Genomic DNA, 18587 nt, shown 5'->3' on the forward strand with positions numbered 1-18587 from the left:
CTGGAAACCAGTGAAAAATAATGATCTACTTTATTACAGAAATCCGAGGTGTAACCAAAGTCTGTTCAGTGGAAGCTGCTATGTGCTTCACCTGGTTTACTTTAAAAATGAAAGAACAATACTGCCCTCTAGAGGTAAAAATAACAGAAGGGGAAATAATAGTTCATTTACAAGCCAGAAAATATGAAATTTCAAGATACCCAATGCCTTAGTGTTATGTAGTTAGCAATAAAACCATCATAGATTTGGTGGGAGTGCAGATGTGTGTTTGAAAAGACACATATTCAGATTCATTTTTTTACAAGCATTCGTCCTTTCGTTCCTCCACTCATCCATCTGTTCATCCTTATTCTGGTACAACGTCTCCTATCCATTTGAGGTAGGGTGGGTTGCCCTGGTCGATGGGCAGGCTGATGACCTCGGCCACCTCATAAGGATGATTAGAGCTGAAGAGGAGAACCAGCCGTAATGAGTCGACTGAGTGCCCAGAGAGAAGGACACAGTGTATACAGACAGCTATAATAAAAGCCTTAGTGTTGGACTATGTGAGTCAGAGCAGATAATGGTGCAAAATGATCAGTTTTCTGTTGTGAGATTAAAAGTAAACCTACCGGACATATTCAGCAAGAGCAGGCACCTTGGAACTTCTTGTTTTGATCATCTAAACAAAGACAGAAACTAGGTCAGCTCACCCAAATTCATCACTGACCGAATCACATTTGTTTTAATCTGGTCTCAAAAGAAATAAATATGTCTGTGAAAAGGTCACTGCTTTCCCTTTTCACTAGATCTCAAACATTTGCAGTGTTTTGTTCAAATTATTACAGTAACATAATTTTCTGATCTGATTTTTCTGATTGTGTATTGTATTAGGGGGTAAATATGGTTGGTTGAGATTTTGTTTTGTGTGGTTGGGATCTGTGGAGGGATTTTCCAGTCTATGTTTTTGTGCATGTGTGATATTCGGATGTTTTGTAGCTGCTGTGCAGGTAGTCAGCTGCTTAATCAAGGATAACTGAAAACAGGCTTGTATGATTAAGTCCTCTTTGGAGAGGCTGGGTGCTGCTAATCTGGAGCAAGAGGGGTGGAACAGAGCTGCAGTAGATCACATTCTACTAAATACAGTGATTTTAGGAAGATGTATGAATACTGATAGGCATATTTTGATGTTGGCAGGAGTTGATATGTCTTGTCGTAATGGTCTGTTAAGTTTTGAATTAATTGTTATAATTTTATTTTTGTTCATCTCACTCCAACTTTACCTGAACAGGTGGCAGGTTCAATTTCAGTGAGTCTGAGGTAATATGGCAGCCAGTGGGGGGGGGGGTAGCTTGTTGTGAGGCTGGAGTTTTAGTTTGTGCTTATTTTCCTGGGAGTTAATTTTGTTTCTCTTAATATTTTATCAATAAATGCCACTTTTTTGCACCCACTCCTGCTGACTGAGCTGCTTTGACATCCATTTTTAATTTTTTTCAGTGCCAAACAGAACAAAACAAAAAGAATTTCCCTTTGTTGGTAGGGTAACGTGACAGTGTCATCTGTCTGTGCCAAAAATGTGTCTCTGTCTACAAATTTTTTCACTGTGCACAAATTTTTAACAAATAGCAAAATGAAGTGAACAAGAACAGCGTATGAGATGATTTAAAATAAAGGTTCACTCATCTGTACTTTTCTGACATCAAAGAATCTAATACTGACGCAGGCACAGACCCTGTTTTGACATCACTTACTGAGGTAAAATACACCACTGTGGAAAGTTGGCGTCCACAAAGAGGAGCACCAACTTTAATTTCTGTCTCTGAAAATTTACTTAGCCTTAAGAAATTACAAAGTCAAATGTTACTCAGTATGTAGTAGCCACACACCTGTAAAGCCCGCTCAGTCAAATCGTGACTAAACACAGCAGGAGAGATGATGATTCTACGTCAACAGCACTGTTACATATGTTTTAAACTGATTTAGTCAATACTCACTAGCAGCACTTCATTGTCTTCCTCAATCTTCCCCTGCCATTCATATCTGTTGAGACAAAATAAAAGCAGGGAGTCATCCTAATTTATTTGGTTATGAAGTAGCATTTTAACATTTATTTAAAATGCTGCAAAGCACCGATCTCCATACTGAAAACAGACTTCTCAGACCAGCGAGACATGGCAGAAAAGCAGCCGTCTCAAAACTTACACAGATTTAATAGCTGGGACAATGTTGACGCATGCCGCCAACTTCTTTTCCACAATACCCCTGTAAGACAGAAGAAAAAACAGATCAGACACAAATAAAAAACTGGTAGCAATATCAATTCAGTTTACTAAATAGCACAAAAAAATAACGTAGGTTTGTATTGCAGGATGATGCAGAATTTCAGCTATATGCGTCTCTAATCAATCAGGACATCTTGTCATTATGTCCAGGTAGTAAAGAAGAGAAGAGAAACATCAAGAACAGATTTAAAGAGCTATTACTTCAACCTTTAATGATGTTACAGTTATATAACATGACTAAAACAGAATTAAGATGTTTCTGACTGTGCTACCTGGCTAAGTCTCTAGCCACTGTGTCGTTTGGACAAGTGACAAAAGCGGCAGAGTGTGTGCCCGACATGTACGTCTCAGAAGCCATGGAAAACGTCCTCAGACCAACAGTCCTCAACAGCTGGAACATAAACACACTGAGGAGCAGCGTCTGGGAGATGAACAAGAGAGAAGGAACAAGATGGAACTTAACCAACAACAAATTAATCAACAGAGAGCGACATGTTCAACAAACATGAACACATGCAACAAATGTGGAGCTGTAGAGGTGCCTTCATGCTGTGCACACTCACCAAAATCAAAGCTTTTAAGGATCCACCTTGCAGTGTCTCTGCACTGGGTAGTCCAATGCGCATTGCCTATGTCACACAGACAATGTTAAGTCCACACAGACACGCTCACTGCTGCAGCATTTTACGTGTTGTTTGTTTTTGAGCTTAAAGATGGATCAGTTTTTACTTTTTGCAATTTGACAGCTTAACGGATTATGATGCAAGACTGCATCTATTCTATTCTATTCTTTTGACTCGCTGTGGACTCCAGGTTCAAACATACACGGTACTATGGAAATGTTGATGCAATAAAGTGGATATGCCTCATAAAATAACAGCAGACATTGTTTTAATTTATCAACTAACTTCATACAATGTGAAGCCAAGAGAAAAACTCTAAATCAATATTTCCTGTGGTCATCCAGTGACTTCAAAACACAACATATGTAGCTCCATCACGACACAGCTATAGCATGCTATATAATGAATTAGAGCTATTTCAGCCCCTGGTGGTACTGTGGTAATGATAAAAGTGTCTTATACGTTTACACTACTGTACTTCACCTGTTTAATGTTGCATCCAACTAGTGGATCTCTCTCTGAACATGTGTCAGTGTGTTAGCTACAGTCAATAATTCACTGCTAAGTTGCACATGATGTTTACGTTGTGTCGTGTGTTGACGTTTATCTTTCGTTAGTCGCAAGCAAATGCACATATCTCTTAAATGAGCAACACTGCAGATGCAAGTGGGTAAAGAGGTCGCATAACGTGTTTAATACGAGCAGAAACACAAAGCTTACCTTCTGTCAGGAAGTCAGCTGTGCCTACCGGAAGTAGCCTAGCTGCGGAAAGCGGAAGGGGCGGAGTCAGATCTGTTGAGTTGTTTTAAACTTTATTGAAATCCTTAAAATATTTATACATAAAAATGCATCGATTCATTCATAAAAACATAAAATACATCAGCAACAATCACATAAAAAATAAAAAAATTAATGAACCTTTTGTTGGCCACGGGTTTGTATTTTATTATTTGCTTTTTAATTTGAAAAGAATTAGAGAAAGTCAACAATTTGTGTTTATGTGTTAACTATACCTGTAAAAACACCTTCAATTATGAAGGTAAGCACTGTAAAAATCAAAAAAGACCTCAACTAAATTTTACATATAAAAAATATGATCTCTTCCTTCTTCATTTGTAACAACTTTGCTTCTGTTGTTTTATCATCTTTGCTGTAACATAGACATTATTGTTAAGTTTATTTTATTTCCTTTGTTGTCTTATGTAGTAACATATTGGTGTGTTGCTACTTTAGTTGACATTTTTGCTTAGATGGTTGGAGATGCTTCTTCTCTTGAGGACTAGGACTTAAACCGTGTCCACTATATAATAAGCGTCCACCTTATATACAACTGTGCAGTATATAAAGCTCCACTTTTAACCACTGAGCAACTAGAGGGTAGCAGAGTCGTGCAAGGCAATTACTTACAGTTGGTGACTGCAATCTGTGCTACTGGTGTATCTGCTATACCTGAGTAAACCTGTAGAGGACACTCCAGGATTGATTATACATGCACTACCAGTTCAGTTGAATTCTCACCTGCCGCATTGTTCCCACCAAACACATTACCACTTTCATGCTTTATTATTTTGTCATCTAAATGTGTCTATCTATATTAACTATTGCACTGTGAAAATCTAACACACAGGTATAATGGCACACAATAAATCAGCTGATGTCAGTAGGGTACCAGCTGTGTGTGTGTGTGTGTGTGTGTGTGTGCATGAGAGAGAGATTTCTGTGTACAACATGAAAGGCCTTTCTGTTTGATAATATCCGCCACCTTTCACCCTCTCCTCTCGCTGTCCTCACCCTAAACAATGAGACAAGCATGTCACACATAATAATATGCGCACACTTACACACACTTGACACATGCACTCAGAGCGAGATAGATTGAACTGCAGCTGATGCGAGAGCTCTGCTGGGAATGCATGGACACACATAAAGATGCAGCAAGACATATTAGCGGAGCTTGTCAAGCTTTTGCAAGAGCAATGGGGCGCAATGGAAGGAGGAGGGATGTGTTGGTGGTGGTGATGAAGGGGGGGTAGTTCCCATGGAAACTGTGCAGTCAGCACATCTGTACGCGTTATGTGCTGTCCTCTCTGATCAGCATCCCATGGCTTCTCCCCACCACAGCTGGACGTGACAGCATGTGCTCCCATGTAGCAAAGGCGCACACAGGCAAATGTGCACCACCGGTTGCCCTGACCCCTCGTTACCATGGTGACCACGGAGCCCAAAACCCACAGGATGCTCTCGCAGTATAGGGGACAATGCATATGTGTGTGTATATTTGTTTGCTTGTGTGTGAGTGTGTGAGACTGAGGCTAGACATAGACACAAGTTGCCACTTGCACTTTGCAAACTGTCTCATCCTGCTCGCTTCACCCCCAGATTTCATCCTCCTTCTTTTCTATTCTTCTTCTTCACACTCTCGTTCTCTCCCCCCCCCCCCCCTCGTCTTACTCTTCTTACCTTATCCTTCTGTCTTTCGCCCCCTCTCCCTCCGAGTATGAGGAGAATCAATATGTTTTCAATTTGCAGCAGAGCCTTCCTCCTCTGCATTCTAATCAGGCTCCACTGGCCCTTTAACTTCCAGATAGATAGAGAGAGAGAGAGAGAGAGAGAGAGAGAGAGAGAGAAGAAGAAGCAGAAAAAGAGAGAGAGGGGGAAAGGAGGTGTGTAAAGACAGACCTCAAGCAAAGGACATTTCTAATATGCATCTAAGATGTCAACTTCAGTATCAGTGGAGCACTTTAAGTGTCTTAAAGAACATTTTGTGCAGTTTCACTACAGGCTGCATGATGAGGAGTCCTACAGAGAGCTATAGACATCACATCTCAGTAACTGATTGCAGTCAGTCACTCTTTTCATCCGTTGTTCTGAAGAAGTGAAACAGTTCCTGGGTTTTTCATTTAATAATATGTATCTAATTTAAATCGAAATAAATTAAATCAGTACCTCTCTTGAAGTTTTATCAGTGCTGCAGAATGAATCCTCTTTGTTTCTCCCTCGTGTGTGATATCCATTCATCATTCCCTGTTATTTCATCCATCCAGCTGAACTTGTATGATTTGTTACCATCAGGACAAAGGTCAGGCTACCACCTTTAAGGACTCCGCACGATCAGAGTGCTTCAGTACAGCTTGGAGTAGAACAAATCATTGTGACATGATACCTGTGTCACTTTCATTGTGATGTACCACGAATCATTACGTTGTCTGAAGTCTCTCTAATTGTAATGTCTTTTGTTATTAATGTACTTGTCTCTCAATTGCCACGGACAGAAGAACAAGACATTTCAGAAAGGATGATAAAAGAACTCAACAAACGTTTGTAACTGTAATCTCTGATGTCCATTCTCTGCTCATTCATTGATCTACTCAACATGGTGTCCTTCACATGGATGTTTGAAATGGGAAAGATTCCAATGTTTACAACATAAAGACAAGTTATACAATTGCACAACAGAATTGGCTGCGTGCGTGTTAAAATATCCTGTGTATTGATTATATATTGATTTTCTGAAGATGCTTGGTTTTAATGGTCTGATTATGACATTATCTTGCCTTGGTATTGCCTTGTTACAGAGTACATTAGGTCTTCATTGGCTCCTGTTGCTGCTGGCCTACTAGATTTCTCCACAGGGATCACCATGATCATCTCTTCCTCTTGCTCTCATAAGGCAAATGAAGTCATTGTGAATCGTTAAGACAAATTATGTCTGAATCACTTTTAATAAAACTGTAATTTGGTTTTCATTATCCTTGTGGGGAACATCCATAGCAGAATCTACAGGTAAGCCAGTAATCAATATCGACCACAGATCAGTGATTGTAGAGCTGGTGAGGATTCAATGTTTGACTCAAGTACGCCTTAGCAGGGTGGATGCTTACAGACATGAAGATTCAAACTCTGCTTGGTATAGTAGCTTCTAGATGATGCTCATCTACACAGGTATGCATAAATACATGGGTAAGACACAAATGCAGCAGTTTGGAATAAAATATCACATCAACCAACATTCAAATTCACTCAGTTTGACTTTGGATAAATTATATTTAACCAGTCTTTTATCATGTTTCAGTGTTACATTGTTAAACAAGTTGCTTATCAGGCAATTCCAACCAAGGCATCAAAGTGCTCTTAGTCTTAGTCATATGTCATTGTCTATGCAAATAAATAAATTAAATAATTCAAAATAATCTTTTTCTTCTAGCACCACGGAGCTCAAAATAATCTTCATTGCATACAGGGCACGGCCAGACTTCCTCTGACTAATCTTGCTATACTTGCGCAGCGAGTACATAATAACTGTAATTAATCTAATATAGATTAATGACAAACAGGTGACAGTGGATGAGGTAGGCTCTGTGTAGGCCGGAGCTCTTGGATGAGTGTGTCGATTCAGTATTGTTCATACTGTGAGAATCAGCCAATATAGACCACGGAGAGAGAATCAGAAACAAAGTGCCAGAAAGAATCTGAAATGAAGTGAAAATTTAAGAAAGTAAAAAAGAAACATTTTGATTGAGCTGCTGCCTTTACAGTCCTCTGTGGTGCTCTGCCCTCATCACCACCAACATAACCTCCTTCACTGATCCAGGAGACAAGAGAAGAGACGTTCAGCTCTGTAAACGAGGGGTCTGGGAGACTGTCCCTTAGAGAACTGAAAATCCACAGCAATTAGTCTGTCTCTCACTTTCCCTTCATTGCACTCATCCCTTCATTTATGTGCTTATTTGAAATGTGCTCACCGCTTGAGGAAGCAGACGTACTTACTAGTGTGGTGAGAAACTCTTTGACCTACAGCCTTGACCTTGAAAATGAGACCTTTCACAGTCGACTAGTCTTTCATATAAATGCTCATTAAATAGTAACAGGGTGTTTTAACTGCATTTGTGGTTCTTAGTCCAGAAATCAAGAAGTAGCAAGATTTTCTAAAATGTGTGTTTCGATCTTTTACAATAAGAACTAGAATAAAAATGTGTTTTATTGCTGAAACAAACATCATGAACATAGAGTTTGTTCATGTTGAGCTGCATCAGCTCTCACTCTGAACTATAGGAGTATATTGTCTTTACAGTATTATACACTCTACATTATCACTATTATTAGTCAGTGTGTTTGCCTTTTGGGTTTTTGCACAGTTTGATTACTTTCTATAACACTATATTGTAGCTCTAAATAATAAGGCTAGGCGCAGACGTGGGACTATTACTATGTCTTTTAATATTTTTGTCTGAATTGGATGAAATTGCCCTTTAAAAATCTTACAAATTCACTGATACATTTAAATAAAAGATCTGAGTTGTAGTGTATCATGTATTTGCTCTTTCTGAACCCCATATTTCTCATACGCTCATGTTTGTGAGTACACAGAGCATGTTGCTGTTTACCCCTCTGGTAACAGCTTCTGATTTCAGTGTAAATGTATTCTGACCGGGTCAGCTAATGTGGAGACTGAATAAACTAGAATTTGAATAAAGCTGCTCTATGTAATATATATGATTGTAAAAATAATAATTCCAGTGTTGTGCTGCACTAAAATATTCAACACTAACTCTGACCCATTTTAATGCAGAGTACAGTACACACTGTTGTCGAGGGAAGTTTAATGTCATGCATGTGATTTATTTAAATACTTCCACTGTTAAAACTAAAAAGTCAAACAAAGCGATGTATGATATTCACTTCAAAACTCTTGTTTTGAAGATGAAGCCCAATAGAACAACAGCAGGACGAACAGATGTGAGTGAATCCATTCTGAAAGACTTCAATATCTGGCTCATCTTCTCTGCTGCGGCACCAGATCAAATCTGTGAAAGTCTCGAAAAAAGTCCTTAACATCTGCACTGGCAAGATAATTTCCATTGTTCTCCCACTGGAAACATAAAAAATCTGTTTGCTTTCTACCGAGTACTGCTACAGTGTGAATGCAGCTTTGGAGCGCTTTCAAAAATATATTTAAAGCGCCACACTTTTCTTTCTTTGCTCCGCTCTCATCCGCTCTCTTCCTCCCTCCACATTGCTAATTCACCAACCCACCACCTCTTTCTGTCTGGCGGTGACTTTGCTGGTGGCGCTGGAGCAGAGCAGAGGAGGAACTTTCGAAGTAGGCCAGGTTGCAGCAGGTAACAGTCAGAGTCATTCATGCAGACTGGAAGCTCGTGATGAGAGCAAGAGGATTGGGACAACGTGGCTCATCCTCAGGCAAAGAGGCAGTGTCGAAGGAGAGAGAAGAAGAAAGGGGCAAGATGGATGATAGAGAAGGAAATACAGGAACTGTCAAAAAAAGACCAATATGTCAAGAAAGAATGAGAAGAAGGTGCATCACCCTGAATTAGACACAGAAGTTTGTTATTTGAATTGTGATAATTGCAGACACAGCTGACAAAACACTAATATATTCGGCTGGCTAAGAAATCAGCAGACAAACACTACACAGCCAAAATCATAATCTAAACTATTTGGTGAATTTGAAGGAATGGGATAAAGTCCATAAATAGATGATGGGAACTTTTAAGGCACTTTAAGTGTTACTTGCTTAAATATCTACCAGTGATGTTTTTGATGTCACCATGTTGTCTGATTGAGCCCATGTGTAAAAACAGCAAGTGAGTATTAACTCCAGCCTTCGGCAGAATTACACACTGGGCTACGAGGTGCATTCGTTTCTATAAAGACAATTCTGATGGTGAGAGCTAGAGCTCCAACTTTAGCTGCTTTGCACTTTGCATGGAGATGTTAATAATATTCTTTAGTCAGAGCTCTGCCAAAGCTACAGTTCAGGGCTGTGTTATTTACAGACTCTGTTCTGACTGAACAGTTGTTGTGTTGCACGTCTGCCGCTGCCAGATACGCCATACAACAGCAGTGTTCTTTTTTTATTTGTCTCGATAACTTCAATCTTGGATTTTGTGTTTGGCACTTTTCAAATGATCAAGAGGCTGTGGTGATAAACTTTAAAATGAGGCAGCTGTCATTTAACCATGTGTGTGAGCCACGTATGTGTGAACAGCCCTGTAAGACATAAAATACATCACAATACTGTTTCTGAGTATAATATAATGAGTTACTGAACAAAGTTATTTCTGTATATTACTCTGCTACTATGAACAGTGATTTTATTACAGTGGACATTATGTGTGACAACACAAACATGAAAAAGTGATGAATATTTAACATTTATTTGATCGATCTTTGTTCCAGCCTCATGTGGTACCAGGTAAAGACACACAAGCCTTTAACAGAGAGCGAGATAAAGCACAAAGACAATTCATGATGCATTTCATGAGCCTCAACAGGTTCTGAATATGGCTTACAACAAAACACAGCAACCAAACTAAACTATCTGAATGGATCTGGACAGAAGTTGTGAACAATAAACTGATTTATATATGTTTCTGCTAAAAACCCATTTTGAGAGATGCTGTGTTCGATGTTGAATGAATTTGTGTGTGAACGTGGCAGAAACCCGGGACAAACTACATGTGTCACTTTTCTCCTGTGCAGATTGAGTCCGTACGATGCAGCACAATGCAGCAACAAGCTCATGCGGGTCATGATTAAGGGATTTTCTGTGCCGCTCCTCTCGTCTCTGGCCATCAGTAACCAGAGTGCAGCAGGGACTTGAGGCTGTGGCTAGATGAGAGAAGAAGAGGAGGAGTAGAGTAGAATGTTAAACATGTCCTCTAGACCCCAGAGGAGGAGGAGGGAGGGCGGCCAACATGGCAGACTGCTCTGTCTCCGCCTCTCTCTCTTCATCTCTGTGGCTCCGTCTTTATCCCTCTCTATCTTCTCTCACTTTCTTCCTCCCACTCTTGCTGCAGCTTCTTCTCTTTTCTATGTTTCATTTGGAGATGGTTCATATTTGTCATTCTCCGTGTCTCTGCAGGCCTCTCAGATTTAGTTTTGCCACTGTCATTGTAATTCACTCAGTGTATGAAATGTTATTAAGCTAAAGGATTTGCGTCACTCAGTGAGGTAATGCTTATTTGAAAGATGCAATATTTGTTCTTTCAGTATGATTGATAATGCAATATCATAATACCTAGCTGTGCTTTCTATATCAATCAAGAGACTTAGACGCCCTCCCTTAACAAATCACCACAGTTTTTAAACACTTTATTATCTTACTTGTTGAATAATTCCTTTTGTCATAACTTCTCAAAATTACCAGTGAGATTATTATGTGATCTGAGATCTCAATTTTACAGGACAGCTTCATTTCGATCTGTTCCTCATCACTGAATAACAGATCCAGAAATTATCTGAATGAGATTTTTTACATTTGAATGATAAGGTTTAGACTGAGATAGTGGTCATGGTTAAATAAACAGCCATCTTAGACAAAGTTATTACACCTAATCTCCTCATTAAGTGCTCCTATGGCACTGCTCTGTAACTTGTATTTTTATATTATTTGGAAATAAAAATCATAATGTGCACTGTGTAAGTGGTGCATGAACACTGCATGGACAGAAGTGTGTATCGCTATGTGTGTGAAGCAATACATTAACTAATTACCGTGCATATCATCACCCCCAAATAGTGCAGTCAGCTATGGGCCAATCAGCGACAACACAGAGCTTCCCTCATTACATCCAGATCAGACTATACTGCTGCAGCGGTTGTGGCCTTTCGAAGTTTGACGTTTTGACATTTAATTATAGCATCCCCAACAGGCAACTTGGTGTAACAGTGGCAAAATCCATTGTTCCAAGTTTCTCCAGCAGACACGTTGGATGGAAATATGGACAAACAGACATGCTGATCCAGTTGCTGCAGTTTATTCATTCACTCCCAGTCTCCTGATGCCCTCTCTCAGGCCTACACTGGCAGCACCCTTGTACCTAAAGCTGCAGAAGGGAACTTTGCATATCAGAGGCTGCAAATGACAGCAAGAGATAACAATGAAAAATCTGAACTTTGGAACCTAGAAATCCTGAGATGTTAAAATGGCAGTTCCCCTGGGGTTTAATCCTTGTACATGTATGGCCCCACAGCTGTATGTTGCTGCTGTATGTGCAGGATGTGAACTTCATGCATCTTAAAATGTAACCCAGCATTTTAAACACATACCTAGGAGAATGGTGCAATTTTAAAGACAAAATGTGCTACTTACTAATATGACACTCTTTATCCTTGATAATTAATTGTCTCTCAGGCTTGTCTCACTAATAATGGAGAAAATACACATTTTACAACATCAATAAGTGCAGGAAGTGTTTAAAACATGTAAAAAACACAATAACCTGACGCACTTCTGAATGTTAAATCATGGTCGCCTAGCTTCAGAAATCCAGCTCCAATCAGTCTTTGTAGTTTGTCTTATCGCTAGGCCAGCCTGCTGTGGTGAGATTGTCTGTGCTTGTGCATGTGTGCATCTGTGTCTGCATATTCCTGGCAATCCCCATGAAGATACCATGTGGCTACTGAGCAGCCTATCACAAGAGGGAGACAGTTGTCGTGCTTCTGGATGCAGTGAGGGAGCTGTCCATTTCAGCACCATGAAGCGGCAGCAGTAACCATGGTGCACTGCGAGAATGAACAGTACGTGACAAATTAAACATAAAGAAACAAAAGCACCATGTGTGACACGAACTCCAGAGTTTATGTAATTACAATCCAAAAAAATATGCACAGAATGTCATCAGTCACAGTGACAGCATCATGAGATGAGAGGATATGACACAAACACAGCACAGTTCACTGAGCTTTACAGCCTCACCTCTCTATTCCTGCTGAAGCCATCCGAGCCCCTCGGTCGGGGGTTTTACTCTCACAGCTCAGCCCTTTCATCACTGTGTCCCTCATCTTCACCTCAACAGGAAATTAAAATACACACGAGTCTGTTGGAAAGTAATAACATGCTGATGATAATAATGTGACACATTATTGATCCCTGTCAGAAGATTGTCTTTTTTTTTCTTGCCCCCTCTAAAAAGGAGGTCAGAGGTTAGAGGTCAGCTACAGAGCAGCACTCCAGGGGCTGATAGGAGTTAATGGAGTGGTGTCTTGCTGCAGGACACTTCAGCAGTGTGGAAGAGGTTCAGTAACCACATAAATACAGCTCACATGTAGGTTTGGGAAAACCTACATGTGAGCTGTATTTCTGGGGCTGTCAACACAAATAGTTAAAGATTCTGAATTTGTCCGGATCACATGTAAATCTTCCAACACCGACTGGCTGGATTACCAAATGGATCGGATCGGATCCCAGGGGCTAGAGAAGGAGAATTAGCACCTCTGCATGAAACAACTGTTGATGTTTCTTGCTTGAAAGTCACAAAGCTCAGCTAGACGCTGCAGCTACAAATACAACCAGCGAATTAGTCTCTGTTCTGTGTCTTTTTCGGTTTAGAGGTCCTAAAGGAGCATTTTACTTTTTCATTTCAACATTTAATTAGACACTAAACAGAGATTTGGAGTTTCCAGAAGAGAACTTCTACCTGTTTAATTGAAAGAACTCATTTTAAACATAAGAAGAGAAGAAAAGTCTTTGTTATTGTTTTCTCTTTACTTAAAACACTGTTTCATCTAAATAAAACTATTTGTTTCTTCAAATTTTACAATGCAGCTACTTTGTCCTCTGCTCATTTTAAAGAATCAGGCAAAACCACTAAATAAGGAAAAATAAATCCTCAAGCAGGTTGATGAAACGGGTTGATGTGAGGGTAAAAAATGAAACCCTGACATTCAGCATTAGATGAACTGACTTGTTTAAAGGGCCATTCTTTTTTTCAGTGCGCTTGTTTTTGTGTAAATGCTGCTGCTGCGCACGGAACATCTCCCTCTCTCTCCCTCTCTCTCCCTCTCTCTCCCTCGCTCTCTCGCTCCTTCGCTATCTGGTTGTGTCGATTTTTTTCGTCCACTGCTTCTAACCATCATCCACCCCCTCCTCCTCCTCTCCTCTCTCCACTTCTTTCTCAGCTCTGCGAGGAAGAAAAACGAGGAAACCAAGGATTGGTGTGTGGCTCGACCTGAAATTTTCTATCTATATTTTTGCGCACAAAATTCCCCCCGCCTGACAGCCTTGGCACAAAAATACCACTGCTTTTGATGGTTTCTGATGATTTTTGTGTGATGACAGTAAACGACTCAGTGTGTATGTGCGTTCGTTGTGCTCCGCTTGGCCGTGATATTACCGTCTAGGATCGTTTGGATGCTGGAGGACGAGCCTCTGACGCTCCGGGAAGCTTCGTCCAACCCTCCGTGTCATCCCCATTCCTGCGACCGGCTGCATGACCGGTGATGCTCGGCCTCTCCGCCTGGATGCGCCCCTCTGCCCGCGGTGTGCCGTCGGTACCGCTGCCTGTATCCCCATATAGCCGATTTCCACTGTCTCCGGAGAAAGGTCTAGGGACCACATATGGAAACTGGGGATCAGAATTTTAGGAAAAAGGAAAAATAAGCAGGCTGTCGTTTGATTTTCGTAACTTAAAATTTTTCCTCTTCTTTTTGGCTTGATTTTTTTATTTCAAAGGGGGGTTGATCGTCCCTGGTTGGCTTATTTTCGTTCATGTCTAAAGGAATGGCTGGTTTTCATGGCAGTCATGGTACCGGCTGATTATTTATATTATTTAGCATTCTGTCCTTGATTTTGAGGGAGCGCTTCATTCATCTGGTTTGAATCTTTCTTTCTTGTTTTCTGCACATCCAGTACTTATTTTTTCAACATATTCTCAGCCCTGCCTGTCTGTCTTACCTGTCTCCCATCACCCTTTTCCCACAGAATACTTGTCTGGCTTGCCTGACATGAGCCAAAATTCACTGATATAACACTGAGTTACATCAAGGTAGTCAGATCTCTTCCTGAATTTTCTCATCATCTGTTGGAGGTTTCTGCTTTTGCCTTTTTTTTTTTTTTTTTTTGAAGCCATTTTAACAAAATCAGGCAACCAGCTGTGTTAGTGTTAACCACCCTCCATCCCCACACCCACGTTTCTTCATCCCTTTTCAGTATGAATTAATTCACACTGCATGCATGTCTGTGCTCGTCCGTGTACAGGTGTGTGCGGGAGAAAGTTGGGCTCCGTGAGCGAGACCGTGTGCGTGTGCATCTGTGTGTGCGTGTGAGCAGGAGAATGACAGCGTAGGCTGCATGTGACGGCCTCTGTGGGAGAAATCAAGTGCTACATGCACATCATTCCATACATCACCGTCGAAGCTGTGAGGATTGTAATTCATGTTACTGCTTTAGTCAGCTCGGAGAGCCAAATGCAGGCCTGAGAAAACGAGCAAAGTCCTCCATCTTATTATCTCAGCCTTTTTCAGAGTTTGACGTTTAGAGGCCTTCCAACTCAACAAAGTAGGCCTGGATCCCAGACCAGGTCTCTTGTGGGATCAGCTAGAAGCCTGTGTTTTTAGGTCAAGACTTTTTTTTTCCAGTGCAGGGCAACTTAGTGCCACTTGAGGACTAGAATTTAGAAACCTTCGTAGCTGAGGGCAGTTTTGGTCTGTTTGACCCGTCTGTTGGGCCGAACAACCACCAACCCACCCCCACACTCTCACCCTCATCTTAATTTTCACCTGTTTGCTGTCCCACCCCAAAACCAACCATACGATTTCCCCCGAGCTCCCCTAACTCCCCCGCCCCCCCAGCGGCCCCCCGCTACCGTCGTCCACCCGACGCCGCCCACCCCCCGTTTTCCGAGCTGGCGTGGCGACGCAAACTCACAAATATTTACTTCCTGTACATCAAGAGGAAAGGGGGCCCCCCTTTCGTGGAATGCGGCAACATGGGCGTGTTTGACCGCGGAGTTCAGATGCTGCTGACCACGGTGGGGGCCTTCGCTGCCTTCAGCCTCATGACCATCGCCGTGGGGACAGACTACTGGCTGTACTCACGCGGCGTCTGCAAGATCAAGAGCACCAACGAGAACGAGACCAGCAAGAAGAACGAGGAAGTGATGACACACTCGGGCCTCTGGAGGACATGCTGCCTGGAGGGTGAGTCGCAGATGTACTGAAGAAGCCATATGCAAATGCACAGATACAGCAACACCCTGCTCAGGCACACAGGAAGATCGATTCCTATGTGCCCACACACATACATTTCTAAACATTTTCACTCTCATGCCTACACATACGCTCACATGCCCACACAATTCTGTATGTACTGTGCATTCATTTGCACATATTTCTCTTTCTCTAACCTACACACACATTCCCAACCTATCTTTCTATCTTTCTATCTATCTATCCGCTGTCTGCACACTGCCGATGTCATGTCCCCTTTTTCCAAGTATTAGGCATCCTTCTTCCATCCTTGTTGCTGCACAAAGTCTTTCTTTCCAAAATGGTACCTCTCCTTTAAAAAACGACACATCCTTCACTTCTTTCCATTTTGTAGTGAACTGAAGACTTAGTTCAGTGCAGAAATGTTAAGACATGACTGCAGCGTCCTCTTGAATGGTGATCTGGATGAAGCCTCCACCAAATGATCCTTTTGGTTGCTTTCTTGTTTTCTGTCACGTTAGTGTTTCATCGCAGGTGCACAGATTGTCCCAGCACAGAGAGGCTCAACACACTTAGCAAACAGTCAAACCAGATCCCACAGGACTCACAAGCTCCAGCCAGGCATACAGCAGACTTGTATAGTCACCAGTGCTGAGACTGGTTTGAAGTTCCAGATGTTTAATGTCTGGAGCTCACCACCAGTCATTTAAAGGCTGAAGAAGCCTTTTTAGTTGCCATCAAATGGCACTTTTGAAAATCACACATAGGGATATCAAATACCTGACTGTAGATTGGCTTTAGTGGATCTGTAGTTCTGGGGGTGTTGTGTTGAACACTTAATTTGTCTAATTTGCTCCAATTGGACGGTGGTTTTCTAACAGATTTGCCAGATGATGATTTGTTTTCATACGTTTTTCTGTTTTTTTTTTCTCTGCCCATAACTAATGTTGTGAAACGTGTTTGTTGTAAAACAAAAGCAAAGTGAGGAAAGCTTTAGCACCCTGTCCAGATTCACTCACACTTTCCTCTGTAGCGTAGCTGGACTCCTCTTGAGTCTGTGAAGCTGAATGGGGACCATTATCACCCATGTGCCTAAAGAACAGCACACCAGTGAGCAGTATCAGTGGGGGGAGATGAGGGGTTGGGTAGGTGAGCAGGGAGCGCTGACCCAATATCTAATGAAAGAGGAGAGAAATGAAGGAGAAGGGAGGGCAGGGAAATAGAGAATGATGAGGGACCGAGAGGAGGGAGAGAGGGCAGAGGTGAAGCCAGACGAGACACGAGAGACGAAAGGAACGGACGCAGAAAAGCGAGAGATGTGGAAGGAGAGTGAAGACAGATATGGAGAGCAGGAGAGAGGGAGGAAAATGAGCTGGAAAGACAGAGAGAGGAAGAGAGGCTAGAGGAGGAGAGGAGCAAAGAGACAGAGAGGGGCAGACAATGAATTCAGGCAAAAAGAGCCAGGGCATTTAAACTATAAATAACCAAGATACTAGCAGCAACACTGGTCTTCTCTTTCTCTCACTCCGTCCTCCCCTACATCTTTCTAGCATCCCCCTTTCTCCTCCCCACATTCAAATATTGCTCCACATTTTTCCTCATGCACATGATGCTTTTCCAGTTCTGTTTGATAACTTCGACGTGAATTTTCAATGACAGTAATTTATCTGTATATATTAATCCAACAACAAATCAACGCACAGATTGTCTGCTGGGGTCAAAAATACTTTTAATTTTGTAACTGTTCTACACAATGATATCATCTACTGTAAGTCTGATTCACGGTCATCTTGCTATGATTCTAGTACCAGTACTATAAAATGTTGTTTTTTTATTGTAACTATCTTGATTTTTTTTTATTTATATGTTGTGTGTCTTCATGCTGTAATTAATTTTAATTAGTGTGAATGATTATTGACTGGCTGCTCTGATTTTCTCAATCACAGAGATAAAGAGTCATTAGCTCCCTTTAGGCAATATTATGTTAGCCAATCACTGACCAAAACTTCTGGCCCGTGAAAGAGCTAGTAGTTGACATGATAGCGTCTTTTGGAAGAAGTTAAAACCTGTTTTTGGAGACATACCCAAGACTTCAATGACTGATAATAAGTGGTTAAATAAACTTTTATAGACTTTATGATTTTACTTTTAAATGGCTAACCCACATTAGTACATTCTATTTACCACGAAATAAATAAATAAAAATTGTCTGCACAGACACTTTCTATCTGGCATTTTCAGGCTGAACAGCAACTGATAAAAAGATACCCTCATAATCATTTCTAAAGGGGGAGCTGACTGAGCACTTATGAGCTGTCATCCATCAGTTCATTCAGTTACACACATTCACACCTGCCAGCTTCAAAGTTCAGCCACAGTCCTTCAATAAGCAGCCACAAGGCTTTAAGAGCTTCCCTCAGAGAACTCCTCAGCAGTGGCTGCTGAAGGGAGAGTGTGGCGAAGGATGTGTTTGTGTGCATACATATATTTGTTGCTGCATTTATGCACGTGTCGGTGTTGCTGTGCATTGTATGTGTATGTACGCCATGTGCATTAGGTATGTCTGCAAACACGTCTATGCGTGTATGGCTGCGTATTTGCACGCACACGTGTTTTTCTGCTGCATGCTTGCATTTGAATATGAGCTATTAGCTGTTATCCACAGGGAAAACATGTTAACAGGTTTGGCTACCACTGAGAGGATTGGTTAGACACCAATCAGGGGTTCTGTGTTTGTTTCTTTTGTTGTGTCCGT

The 18587-nt window shown here is 41.3% G+C and overlaps 2 protein-coding genes across 4 annotated transcripts in view; one reads left to right on the forward strand and one right to left on the reverse strand.

The window, feature by feature from the left end:
- Nucleotides 1-12: 12 nt before the first annotated feature.
- LOC113162616 (protein CutA homolog) lies at nt 13-3656 on the reverse strand. 3 transcript variants are annotated; one of them, XM_026360853.1, is made up of 7 exons: nt 3605-3656; nt 2825-2890; nt 2534-2682; nt 2182-2241; nt 1974-2019; nt 612-661; nt 13-446 (listed from the first exon to the last, which is right to left on the reverse strand). In XM_026360853.1, exons 2-7 carry the CDS (start codon nt 2885-2887, stop codon nt 347-349), a joined length of 468 nt encoding a protein of 155 aa, XP_026216638.1. In that variant the 5' UTR covers nt 2888-2890; nt 3605-3656; the 3' UTR covers nt 13-346. The 3 variants fall into 3 exon arrangements, with proteins under 3 accessions (XP_026216638.1, XP_026216640.1, XP_026216639.1); XM_026360855.1 differs by lacking the exon at nt 2825-2890 and having other exon boundaries at nt 3605-3649; XM_026360854.1 differs by lacking the exon at nt 3605-3656 and having other exon boundaries at nt 2825-3594.
- An 11890-nt stretch (nt 3657-15546) lies between these two features.
- Nucleotides 15547-18587, forward strand: part of LOC113162241 (voltage-dependent calcium channel gamma-2 subunit-like) — a 29387-nt gene continuing 26346 nt past the window's right edge. Inside the window, exon 1 of the mRNA XM_026360277.1 lies at nt 15547-15823. Coding sequence (XP_026216062.1) covers nt 15613-15823 — 211 coding nt within the window. The 5' untranslated portion in view covers nt 15547-15612. The remainder of the gene's footprint in view (nt 15824-18587) is intronic.

The sequence above is a fragment of the Anabas testudineus genome, chromosome 1, assembly GCF_900324465.2.
Source record: "Anabas testudineus chromosome 1, fAnaTes1.2, whole genome shotgun sequence".
Lineage (NCBI taxonomy): Eukaryota > Metazoa > Chordata > Actinopteri > Anabantiformes > Anabantidae > Anabas > Anabas testudineus.

What these genes read in the sequence shown, in the direction of transcription:
- LOC113162616 (XM_026360853.1), bottom strand. Translation starts at nt 2,887, where the DNA reads ATGCGCATTGGACTACCCAGTGCAGAGACACTGCAAGGTGGATCCTTA. An exon ending in CCTTAAAAGCTTTGATTTTG is followed by an intron (nt 2,683 to 2,824) that starts GTGAGTGTGCAC and finishes TTCATCTCCCAG; the next exon opens with ACGCTGCTCCTCAGTGTGTT. An exon ending in GTGGCTAGAGACTTAGCCAG is followed by an intron (nt 2,242 to 2,533) that starts GTAGCACAGTCA and finishes TCTGTCTTACAG; the next exon opens with GGGTATTGTGGAAAAGAAGT.